We start from the raw sequence: 13,636 nt of genomic DNA, 5'->3' as shown, positions 1-13,636 counted from the left end.
CTTACTCATCTTTGTCATATCTAATATTTTTTATTAAAAATAACTTTTTTAATAGGATGGATTTAATATAGACTATAGTACATTAGTAATAACAGTCTTATGTAAATATGGCTTTGGTGTACTCCTCAACAAATAACATTTTAATTCCTAAGGTTTCCTTATTTTCCAAGTGGTCTTGTTGGAGAGTTTTTAATATTAAATTGAAACATAATATATATTCCTTAGAGTCTAACTCAATACAAGTAGCTTTATGTTAATTTTCCAAATTTGAAACAAGCACCAGATTATTTCAATTTAACTATTTATCTCAAGTGTGCTTTTATTTTAAACTAGTAACATCCAGAGCTAGAATATTTTGAATTACCAAAAAACTAATACTATAAAGCCATCTGGCCTTGTATGGTTGTAAATTGGACATGGGCACCTTGAACATAGCCTGGAAAGATACCCAAAGCACAAGCAAAATAAACGAATAAATAAATAAATAAATAAATAAATAAATAAATAACCAGTTATCAATATAGAAAGAAAATATTCAGAAAAAATTTAAGAACATGATTTGCATTCTCTATATAAGTCCAAAATAGTTTCTGGTGAAAAACAGTGTATTCAGAATTATTTTTGTTTTTTGTTATTATGGAGCTATACCTGGCTGTTCTAAAGGCTCATTACTGACTTTGCACTGAGACATCATTTTTGGTGGGCTCAAGGCACCATAGGGGTGCCAGGGATCTAACTTCAGTCAGTTGATTTCAAGGCAAGTTCCTTACCCTCTGTACTATTACTTTGGCCCCTCTCTTAAGGACTTTTGATATACAGGGGAGAAAATCTAAATGGCACAGGTGAGTAATGTGAACAGACTATTTACCCAGTAATTATGTGTGATAATTCAATTATTAATTATGCTCAGGTCTCACTTTCTTTATAGAAAAATTACCCATTAATATAATAGGGGGGGAAGAAACACATAAACTCACATACACACATTCATGCATATATACACCATGTACACATAAGCCAACATCTAAAAATAATTGCTTTAAAGTTGCCAACAAAGGGAACCAAAGAGATTGCTTGAAGGGCTAGAATAAATGTTTTGCATGCTGAAGCACTGGATTTAATACCATTGTCCATCCCTCTACCTCTACCAACCCTCCCATCTCTCTGTCTGTCTGTCTGTCTGTCTGTTTCTCTCTCTCTCTCTCTCTCTCACACACACACACACATACACACACACAATTACAAATAAAATTCTGAATACCATATATCTTGCTTCCAAGTGTATGAACTTCCACTTCAAAATATATTTTTATAGATACACTAAAAAATGAAGAGTATATTGGCTAATCATGAAAATATGTTATGAGAGTAGAATCAAATAAGTTCTACTAGAGCTGAAGCAACCTGAATTGGTGATAGAAACAGCCAGGAAATAAAGGTACACCTTCTATAGTATTATGAATTTGGCTCTCAAATCATGGTGATCTGGTTAAAGCTCAGTATAACAAAAAAGGATCATTTAATGTTGTGTAGATCCTAGTCCCTACGTGCAATCTACAAATATACTCATGTTTACTTTTCAATGTTGAACATGGGAAATTTTCTAATATTGGTATAAGAATAGCTTTCTCTATTAAGAAGGTAAACTGGTTATGAAACATGACTAACACAAACTTATTAAAATTTCTGGTTACTTGGGGCCAGAGAGATAGCACAGCAGTTTGGCATTTGCCTTGCATGCAGCTGACCCAGAACAGGAAGTAGTTCAAATCCTGGCATTCCATATGTCTGTGTCTGCCAGGAGCAATTTCTGAGTGCAGAGCCAAGAGAAACCCCTGAGAACTGCCGGGTGTGACCCCTTCCCAAAATTTTTATCTGAGCACTTTAATAGTATATTTTTAAAATTCCTTTTTTTTAAATCTGATAACGCATTTTACAATTCATGTATTTTATTTAGCATTTATTGAAAAAGACAAGAAATGCTAACATTTTTGAAAATGCAGTGAGATTCCAGTTTATACTTTTGAATTTTAAAAGCAGAGCTAAAGATGTCCTCAAATCAATACCAAAATAAGATTTTTATGTCTCACATGTAATGAAGAAAAAAGATAATAGTAATTTAGGTTGGTACAGTTTGTTGTTGATGCCATATAATTTTTTATGTGAGACACAAAACTAAACTACATAATATATTTCTATAATACATATTCATCAAAACCATTTGCAAAATTACTACTTTCAGCAACTTTCTGAAAATGATATTCCTTAATAAATTATGTTTATGCAGTCAAAACACAGCATTAAAATTTATTATTAGTCACTTAATGGAAGTTAATGGTAAGTTTATAAATGAAGTGCTGGCTTACTTTGATATACTCTAAGAGCAACCAAAAATAGAGATTCTTTCCCAGAGTTCTATGTATTTGTAAAGTGCAAAATAAGCAATTTCGGCAATTCTCAAATGTAGTTCTTCCAGAGGCATTTAATCCTAAATATACTTGTAGAAACAGAATATTTTTCTGCTAAGTCAGGTATGCCTAACTTGTCTATCTTATGTGTAAAAACTATCTAACTTAAGTATTCCGTGTCTTATAAAAAATGTGTTTAAAGTCATAAAGATACAAAAATGTGTAAAGCAATTTTGTATTTTTAATACTTAGGGGGTGCAATTTGAGTGACAAAGGCTCATGTCACAGAAATAAAAAATCGATTATATATTATCTAATAAATTCTACATGTAAATTCAACAGTTTTAACAGAAATTATTGCAGGGAGTCATAAGTGAAGAAATCAGTGTGAATCTATCCATTTTTCTTCAGTACTTCTAAAAAGTATTATATAGAACAAAGTTATTATTCATGATGTGTACTGATTATTGAGCAATATAAAGTCTAAAATTTTATACATAATATTCAATACTACTTTATTGTTATAAACAAAAAAAATTAATTGAAAATTCCATTTTTTACAAAACTGAGATTTTTGCCAAGAACAATCAGTATTTCAGAAGACTAATCTCATTACATGCCCCAATTTAATTTAGAAATTTAAATATATTAAAAACTATCACTGTAACAAAGGACTAAGAAGCTCAAATAAAGCTTATAGAGCAAATGATTTATCTAGGAGTTTTTTATTCAACTTTTCACAATTCAAATCCATAAAAAATTGTATACTTTTGTGGGGGGGGCCACACACAGTGACGCTCAGGTGTTACTCCTAGCTATGTGCTCAGAAATCACTCCTGGCTCAGGGGACCATATGGGATGCAGGGTATAGAACCCAGGACTCCTGGGTCAGCCTCGTGCAAGGCAAACATTCTATAGCTGTGCTATTCTCCAGTCCCAAAAACAGGTATACTTTTAAATAACAATAATGTACTACTTTCTGGATAAAATATTTACAAAAGCATGATATTAAAAAGATGGTAGTAAAAGAAAAAAAGAATGATCATTTCATTCAGCATTATAAACGACTTATGTAATGAATTGTCAGATAATACTATTGAAAATATACTCTTATTTATTTAAGACTATAATTATGTACAAATGCAAATTTAATCTCATTAAAATTTTAAAAGTGACATGTTTGATCAGTGTGCACCAGGTAGATGTTCTATGTAGTACTTAAACTTAATTTTCTATTTTAAAATTATGACTTAAAGATATAAAATCTGTAGGCAGTATAGCAGCTTCAAACCCTTTCTGATTATTGGCATCTCTGGTGGAGCATGAAGTAGCACTCTTTCCTCATAGTTTCAATTTAAATAAATCATCCTCATATAAAAATAGCAAATTGCATTAAATTTTACTTAAGACATCTTCAGCTTCTCATAAAGCAAAAACTATAAGTAGCCTTATGGCATAAACCACAGCAAACAGCTTTGAATACATTTTCTAGTAAGATATCATTCATAGATTATTAAAACACACATAAACAGGCTATTGTGAATCACTACAAATCATGTAGCATGAGTAAGAGGTTGTAGTCTTAGAAAATAAAAATGCCAAATATCACTCCATACCTTGATCGCTAAGTTTACATATTCTTTACTGCTTCTAAGTTCAAGAATATCTTATTCTTTCTCATAGTTCTGGCCACTTAATAGTTGCAACAAAGCCTTCACTTTCAAACTTTGATTGTCCATTAGTTACTTATAGATACTGATATATTCCAAGCCCAACTATTGCTGATAAGATCTTAGAAAAGAATTTTAAAACACCATTAATATTTAACTTCACTACTTTATACAGTAATTTTTCATTAACTCAAGGCTTTCTATTACTATCAAGCTCTAATTTAAGTTTCAAACATGTATCCTTATGTTAGTTGTCATAAATTCAACTTTAAAAATAAAAAGTTATAAATGTGTTGGATACATTTTTCAGATACATTCTAGGTCTTGGCATATAAATATAGATGGGCAGATTGACTTCATAGCTTAAGTCAGAAAGCATGTTAATAGAGGAAGTTTTGAAAAGTCAATCCTTCTGTTCCTTTATTTAATGAGTTTTTGAAGACAGAATAATCCTCCAAACTGGTAAATTGTCTGTCATCAGATCTGTGCATTTTATAGTCTACAGAAAAATAAAATATATTATACTAGCGCAGTTATGGAAAGCGATCAATTTCATTGTTAACCAATGTAACTGTACATAAACTAAAATCTTTTCATTTAAATGTATGGTTGTGTGTCAAAGAAAAAAATTAGAAAGAAACCAATTTTACCATAATTCATTGCATGATTTTTAAAATATATTATGACCTAATTTTATGTATAAATAATTTATAGAACTGAAAAATCATGTTCTAACAATCACTATCTATGTAAAGTAACAAAAATAAAAATGTAAGAACTTCAACCCCTGGCATCAAAGTGGGTTTAGTTTTATTTTTTGTTGAAGTTGTAGGAGTCAAATACAACTGACAAAAATATTTCAGTTATTTTTTCATAGGACTCAATTATCCAGCCCACAGTAATGTTTATATCAATAGTTAACCAATCCAGGTAAAATATTTTCCTTTATCATGCTTCCATATTCTTAAATGCCGAGTAATATAGTCAGAGAAATGCAAATGTACAATGACTTGATGCCAAAAATAAATGATCTAACCTAATGACCAAATCTAAAATCAAACCACTTTCTAATAGGATTTAAGTAAATAAGGATTGCTTGTGCTAAATACAAAAAAAGAAAATTGTGGACCTAGAAGGGAAATGAAAATATTACTCAAAACTCTGGAAAACAGACACCAAATACTACTTGTTCTCTGATCATATTACAGATTTGTGTAACTGATGGACAACTACCCCAACAATTTACAACTAGAGTAACAATTTTAGGGTTACCTGTCTTTTTCCTTTGGATAATTTTGCCTAGTAACAAATCATTATGTCTAGAATACTGTAGGCATTCAATAAGCATTTTGAGAAGAACTGAATTTGTAAATAAAATTTGCTTGACGGTTTTTGATATGCAGAATCCGAATGAAGTTTGCCAGAGATATAATGCTGCTGAGCATTCGATACAAATTCACTGAGATTCACACATTATAAATGAACTCAAAATGACACCTGAAACATAATCCATAACACATAGCAATGTTTTACACGTGTACCAACCCCCATTTCACTTTAGCAGTTTTAAAGTGTTCATGAATAACTTACTAGCTGCCAAAGGAGTCCTGTTAGGGACACCAAGCCCTTCCTTAGTTTGAGCAAAGGAGAAACTTGCTGCTAACAATTTAGTTTGAAATGTTAATCACTCTGGTTGTTAAAATAACAGCTAGCCATTACTGTGGTAATGACCAATTTAAGACAACTGAACTCTGAGAAATTAATGTACAGTATTGTCAATCAGGGCTGGAGTTTCATAGATTTTTTTTCAAAGAAGGCAATATGCATTAATGTTATAGATGGCGTTATCAGAAAGTAACTAAACATATCACAAATAAAGCAGCACATCCTCTGAGAGAAGATAAGGATTTCTAATATTTTGATAAGTTCCCTTCAATAGAACACTTATTTAAGACTCAATGCTAGTTGAGCATCCTATTTTTACTACCACAAGGAAGAATAAAACAGAACTGTTGTGATTACTATCTCGATTTGCTTCTAGAATGATAGCTGCACAAGGTATTTCATTGGCAAATTTATGTTTGATTTTAAGAAAACCGCCAAAAGACTAAAAAAAAAATTCCAAAGCATGTTTTTTCTTAACTCTTATTTGTATTGCTTATTCGAATATCTTCCTCTTGCCTAAACTATATAAACTTGTTCAAAAAGTGTTGCCACATGAGCCAACTTCAGATGTTGAAATTGTGACCAAATAAAAAAAAATTATAAAGTATAAAAAAAACTGTGATTAGGACTAGTGATATAACTCAACATGCTAAGTGTATGCTTTGTATGGGGGAGGCCCAGGTTCAATTCTCTAACACTATATACATCTCCTTGTACAATCAAACATGAGCAAAGAGCTAGGAGTAGCCCTTGAGGATAACCTCCTGTAGCCCCAAACAAACAACTTAACATTAAATTATAAATAGTTGTGACTGTCAGTTAATAAAGATAAAGCAAACTAGGATATGATACCAGTAAAAAAGAAAGTAACAACACTTTCCTTGGAAATAAGCTACTCACTTAGAATGAGCCGGGGAAAAAAAAATATTTCCAAGAAGAAAGTTCAGCCACTGCAGAGTTCTAAATTAATTCATGCAATAAGTGCATTTCAATGAGTTGTGCCACCACCAATGAGGAAATTTTGGCTCTCAGAACTACTTCCCATCATTGGCACCTTGCATGCATTCTGTGCTCTTGGAACACAAAGAAGTAACAAGTGGTTACAATTAGTCATGAGGCTGTCAGCTGAGGCAGTACAAAGAGGGGAAAGAGCAGAAATTGATAAACAATTCTGGATTCACCTTCTTGGAACTCCCATTAATCAAATGATATATTTCTATATGCACGGACTAGATCGGATGGAAAGTAACTGAACTATAGACTAAGAAGTAGCACATTCTTTCCTCTAACATACCTCCCCAAAAGTCTAGAAGGTGAAGGAATGATGGCTGATAAAGTTGGTCACATCAGGGAGAAAATTCAAAATAAACTGCTAAGTGCCAGATGTGAAAAAATGATTAATCATATTAAATCTGAAAACCCAAATGATGCCATCTATCATTTCTTTAATTTTATAGATCCTATTTTACTAGTAAGTAATTTGCAGCTGAACTGCAAAAGTCCTTACAAGCCAAGTCATGCTTCTTAAATCATAGTTCATGTGTTGGGTACTAAATGCCCAGAAACATGTTTAGTTCACTTCATGGCTTCATAAGCAAGAAAACCTGTATTGTCCTGAAATTACCCAGTTTGGAGAAAGGCTACCCCCCAAAATGATGGAGATCTTTGTTATTTTTCCGAAAGCTGCTGGCAGATTGCTCAATGTTATCTTTGCTTTGGCCACCTTAGAGTGTTAAGAGGGGCCGCTAGTATATTCACTTTTGGTGAAAGTTTTCCAACTCTACCGTACATATGCTAATACATTCCAGTGAAAAATTGTTAAACTCACTTGAACAAATCTGAAGCAGAGAGATGAACAACTTCAGGTTGTGTCCAGCCTACCTTATCCCTTAGGCTCTAAAAATAAAGCTTGTATATTCATTACAAACATTTTTGACATGAAACAGGCAGTTTTGGTCTAGAACCTATTCTAAGTATCCAGATCAGCTATAGACAGCACTGAGAAGCCAGTGCTTAGAGCACGGAATAGCAGGCACCTGGCGACATAGTAAAGGCTGACAAGTCAGTATCTATCTGGCAGTTGTGTCGGCAGTAAGCAATGGGAACAAACCAAAAAACACACAGTTACAAAATTGCTTTAAATGGAATCCAGTCATCACTGGTGTGCAAGACTCATTCCTACCTCAGATAGTCTCTGCGGCAAAGGATAAGGTTAGCTTTAGTGTACAAGGTGGATCCCACCTCTCCCAAACGACAGTCACAGCACGCACACTTCAAGCAATCTTCATGCCAGTATTTGTCCAGTGCCTTTAGGAGATACCGGTCCTTGATCTTTCGGTTGCAGCCAGCACAACCTTTCGGCTTGGTGTCTGGCTGGACTGAGAGCATTTGTATACCTAAAGGAAGACAAAACAAAACAGAGAGCTGGAACTCCAGGAAAACAGTCAAAAGACATTCAAATACACTTGATTTTCAATACCGCCTTCTGGAAAAAAAAAGCAGGGAAACTTTTCAATTTTCATTCATTTCCATATTATCATAAAATCCAACTGCATTTTGGAAACAAAAGGCTCAAACTTGAAGGAGTCTCTAGAAGCCACCCCTAAAGTCACATGTAAGAAATGAACCTCAGGAATTGGTGCTGAATGTAAACTGACCATATCCTCCTCAGAATTAAGTCACAGTGAATTATTTCAGTGTCCCCATTTATTACACAGAGCAGTTCCCTTAAAGAGAAAATGTGAGGCAAACAACCTTAAAAGAAAGCTCTTTAACAAACTAGGGTGTGGAAATGATCAATGAAAATCAACAACGGGTTTTCTTCTGTCCTGTAAAATTTCACTTCTTATGTGCTTGATGATTTAGGGAGTATACTAATTTACCAGGTAGGGGAGTTAAGTTCACAGTCCATTCCAGATCATATATAATCATATCACAAGTCCTGATTTGCTTGTATTTAAATACTTCATTCTGTGCCCTTGCTCTTTTAAATACCCCTTCTTGAACAACAACAAAAGCACACCTTAGTGCCTCTGTTAATGCCAAATCACTAAATACATTGTTTTATTTATAACTAAAGTACGTGATTATGACCTGCATTATCATAAACATATCCTTGTCAGTTTATAGGGAAAAATAGAATGCAAGTTCTAAATATATAGAAAATGATGCAGATATAGATCTACAAATGTTATGTCATATATACTGTACCTGACACAGGAAATATATACATACATGTATATTTTAGGTATGGTTTCATCATTGGGAATTTTCCTGGGTTCTATGAATTTTACAATTGGACTGACATTTTTTCCCAATGAAATAACATTTATCTTTCTTTGATTTTATTCTTTATAAGCTGGTCAATACAAGTTGGGTTTTTTTTTTCAAAGCATAACCAACTATTTAAAACTTCATAATTATCAAGTAACTCACTTTAAGCACTACAAATATGGTAGGCACTGATTCCTAACTTCCTCATTTTACAAAGGAGGATCCAGAGACCCAGAGCCATAGAAGTGTTAAAGGTGCTGCTAAAATAACAGACTTGATGTTCTTGCTAAGTTCCGGGGAGCTTGGAGTTCTATTAAGTTTCCTTTCCCCAGTCCTAAAGTTTGAAACTCAGACTCAAACACCAAATGTGCATGCACTTGAAGCAATTTCAAGGGAAGTTATACCAAACTAATCTGGGGCCTTTTCTGCAGGTTTTACTCCTCTAAAACAGAAAAAGTCTTCTCCAGTTTCCTCTTGCTAAGAATTTGCCACTCCATGACCTTCCGTCTCTGAATCCCACTGATAAGGCACATCAAGACCCCAAACACTCAGCACTGGAAAACTTCTCTAGTTGAAAATCATACATGAATTGCATTACAGAAGACCGTATCACTATGTTCTTTAGCAGAGGACTGTAGCAGGCAGGGAAATAGAAGGAACAAGGTGGCTGTTCTTTGGCTGTTTCTGCATAGCTGTGGGTTGTCGAGATGAAGGTTGAGCAGCTGGGTTGTACCTTACAAGAACACGCAAGAGCATGTAGGCTCCCCTGAGTTGGTTTTCTGTTCCTTTTGTGAGTGTGTGGTGGAGCTGAGGGTTTAATGTAGATTTAGCAAAATCCTTGATTGCCCTGCTAAGTTTCAATCTCTAGAATCTAACAAATGAAGTTTCTTTGATCAGAATTTAGTTACCCTCTTCTAGTCAAGTTGCACAAGCCACAAAGTCCATTAATTACATGTAAAACATACCGAAGTATTTCCCAACCATATATTTAGGAGAAGGGGGGAATCTGCTAGATGACATTATGATCTGTGTTACTGAAACCATTCAGAATATATCAATAGTGCTTATTCTAACTATTCAACTTATAAGGCTATTCTTTTTTATCACAAAGCTGAAAAAAAGATTTTTTTTAATCCTTCTTAATTGTGGCTAAGCTGTATTTTTTTTTAGTTGCAATCACTCTCCTCTAGCCTAGAAGGTCAGCTAATTTTTTTTGCTTTTTCTTTTCCACAATGCTTTTCAACAGAAGGAGGGAGGGAATAACCAACATTTGGCACAAGTCACACTACCCTGTTTGTCTTCACAAAATGTTTTTGTTGTGTTGACATTTTAATTTAGCACTCAGAGGCCAATTAATATTGGAAACTCTTACATTCTGTTTGGCCTTGGGCAGAAAAGGAGTTTGAAATTTTGCACTCCATCCTGGTACTGTCTCTTGGAGGACCTCATCACCTATTTTTTCTGGAAAAGGAAATCTTCGCAAATCTCTACAAGTTAACAGCTGAGGAAAAAAAGAACGATCTCCTAGCCACCACGTTGCCATACCGCCACCTCTCACCATCCCACAGAACGCGTCTGGGAAGTTATATGATCAGAGTTAAGGAACATTTCACAAGTTGCTCATAGCACATCAGGACTCATAACTAGTTTTAGATTGGCATGTAAATTGTTCTGAGGGAAATTCTTATTGCCTCTGAGACCCTGCCATTCTGAGTTATTTGACAGTTTAAGGGAAATCATAATTAAAAAAAAGACATAAATAATAGCCTGTGCAGTGTGCTGTGCAGAAATAAGTAGAACCATTTCATTTAAACTCTGGTGAGCTTTTAATTGCCTGGATTGCATTGTGAGGCGGCCTAACGGTTGATTGCTTCCATTATGTTCCCTTGTTCTGTGCCATTCATCCGAGCAGTCTCAGCTTTAGTAGTTAACACAACAAAGTAACCACAACTCCACAACACACAGGGGCTTAAAAAAATAATCATAATAAAAGATTTGCAGCACTTAGAAACAGTCTTTTATATTTTTTGGACTAACTATGCAGAGTGAATGGAAACCACTTTGTCCCTGTCGGAAGATTCACAGAGAACAATTTGGGAGAAGGAACAGGAAGGGGGAATACATAAAGGGGGTTGGCAGAGATGAGGTGTCTCAGGAAGATGCTAAAATGGGAATGCAGGTTCTACAGCTGGGAGCAGCGACACAGATTAAAAGAATTTGGCCAACATGGCCCTAGTTCTGCCAAGAGGTGCCAAACAAAAGATTTTTTTCTCTCTTATAGCCCATCCACATCTTCTCCCCAGCCCCCAACCCCCAGCCCCGACTGGAAAACTGGATTGGGCCTAAAAGCTTGTTTCTCTCTGTTCACTGGCCCAAAGCATCCCTACAGGCTGCAGCCCCCCTAAGGGACAACAATGCAAATAGATGTCCCCAGATCGTAGGCTCCGGAGCTGCTTAACTCCGTTCTGCCCCTTCAACTCCCAACCCCCTCCCCATCCTTCCACCACCCCTCCCCTTTTTGAGCAATGGAGCTGGGAACCAATTTGATTCCTTTTTCTCCAATGCAGCTGCAAGGCTCAGAGATACTGACATTTTTCCACTCTTATCAGTTTAATTACAGTTACCATGGCAGCAAAGTGCTAGTGCTTGGCAAAGGCCAACAAGAGATTTGCAAGACTGAGTTCAATTTTGATGCAGCTCACATGCAAAATAAAAAAAAAAAAAAAAAAAAAAGAAGAAGAAGAAGAAGAAGCAGAAAGAAAGAAAGAAAGAAAACACACATCCACTCTTAACAAAGCATCCCTTGCGGAGTTTAGGCTCCAACCTTTTGTGGTTGTGTCTTTGCAAGCCACACAGGGACGCTTTGCAAAAGAATGTAAGCCGTATTGGTTGCACCTAGCAAGATTAATTGGTTTAAAACAGCAGTCTTTGCGAGCAGTTCTAGCCATGAGATTGCGAATTGTTAGAAAAAAAGACACAAAAGCGAAGGAAGATCAGGAAGGCTTTTGGAGCCAGCCAAGAAGTGCCGAGTGCTGGCAAGTGCCATGTATGATAGATGGTTAACCTTACCAAAACTTTTCTCCTTTTTCTGCATGAGTTGGCTTAGGCGTGCCTGAGTTGCAGCGGCTTCGCATTGAGCCCCAAGACCAGAGGTAGCAGAGGAAAGGACTCCCGGCTTTTTTTGAGTTCAAGTGCGAACCTGGGGCTGGGATGCAGCCTGCACCGCTTGAGGACCAACTATTGTGAAGCCACTTGGGGAGCAGGTCGGGAACGGCGGCAGGGGGTGGGGGGAAGGGACGCGGGCAGCCTGACAAGACTGGGGCGCGCGCGCACACAGACACACACACAGAGACACACACAGAGACACAGAGACACAGACACACACAGACACACAGACAGACAGACAGACACACACACACACACACACACACACACACACACACACACACACACACCCTCGCAGTGTGCAAATGATGGCGAATGACAAAGCCACATGCTTCCCTAACTCTGCCCGTAATCCTAAAAAAAAATCCCAGCGGCCCCTTTTAGCTTCGTGGTAACAAATGGATTTGATTAAACTGTCACATGCAGCGTTAGCATAGCAGATCATGTTCAATATGAAAAAAAAGGATAATAAATCTGACTTGTATTTCATAACAGCAATCTGGGTAACCTCCTCTCCGTATATATATAAAAAAAAAATGTGCTGAAACGGTTTGCAGCTCAGCCTATGAAAGAACCCAGGCACCTTACTGAAGTCCATGGAACCTCTAGCTTTGCTTTGGGCCACTTCTCCCTATATCTCATCTACCCCTCATTACCCTCGCTCCCTCTTTCCACACGCACAGTCACTTTTTTCTTCTGGATTTGGTCAAGGTGGCCACATGAGAAGGGTCAGAAGTGTCAGAAAGAATGAAAAGTGGAGGGGGGGGTCTTTTTCAACTCTGGGAGGGGGCACATTTATCTGCAAGTAAGAAAGGGAGCCGGGAGCCCACCCAGGTCTAAACCCCTTTCTCCTCGGGTGGGTGGGCAGCTGCGATCCTGTCCCAGAGCCCAACTCCGCCCAGCAGCCCCTCTTGGCGGGGAGTTAGGGGGTACACAGAAAGAAGCAACGCTGCAGCCAGGGCTGAACTTTGCCTCTATAATCTGTACCGGACTTGAGCCGTTGCTTCAAGGCTGCCCAGCCCAGCCCACCCTCTTCCAGTCCTCCAGTTTTGATGATTATTATAAAAATAACGAAGCCCCCGCAAAAAAAAATTTTTTTTACCCCGGGACTCTAGAGCAAGAGCGAAAGTTGCGGCTCTGTGGGGGGCCGGGGCTGCAGCTGGCGTGGTGGCAGCAGTTTTTGCAACCAGGCTGCGGTGGCAGAAAAAAATAAATCCACGCACACACACACACACACACACACACACACAGAGGCGCGCGCGCACCCACAATCCCTGGGCCCGGAGTAAGCCGCTGTAGCTGAATGTTGGGGGGTCCCCAGCGAGGTACTTACCTTCTCCAAGAAGCGATGCAGGTGGAGGCCGTTCAGCAAGCACTGATGCTGCTTAGTGGAGCTTCTCCTTGGGAAAGGTCAAAAAGAAGCATTGTTTGAAAAAAAAAATTAAAAAAAATAAA

General features: G+C 36.7%; 1 protein-coding gene across 4 annotated transcripts in view; it reads right to left on the bottom strand.

Annotated features, from left to right (window-relative positions):
- The window catches only part of LMO3 (LIM domain only 3), a 60,258-nt gene that overhangs the window by 42,445 nt on the left and 4,177 nt on the right, over nucleotides 1–13,636 (bottom strand). For 2 of the 4 annotated variants that reach the window (XM_049783710.1, XM_049783711.1), the window contains exons 2-3: nucleotides 13,515–13,581; nucleotides 7,926–8,139 (exon numbers count right to left, since the gene is read on the bottom strand). In XM_049783710.1, the coding sequence (XP_049639667.1) occupies nucleotides 7,926–8,131 (206 nt within the window). In that variant the 5' untranslated portion in view covers nucleotides 8,132–8,139; nucleotides 13,515–13,581. Of the gene's footprint in view, nucleotides 1–7,925; nucleotides 8,140–12,085; nucleotides 12,218–13,514 lie in introns of those variants that run through there. The other 2 variants (XM_049783709.1, XM_049783708.1) reach the window with 2 other exon arrangements.

Source organism: Suncus etruscus, chromosome 11 (genome assembly GCF_024139225.1).
Source record: "Suncus etruscus isolate mSunEtr1 chromosome 11, mSunEtr1.pri.cur, whole genome shotgun sequence".
Lineage (NCBI taxonomy): Eukaryota > Metazoa > Chordata > Mammalia > Eulipotyphla > Soricidae > Suncus > Suncus etruscus.
This window is presented reverse-complemented; position numbering and strand designations above follow the sequence as displayed.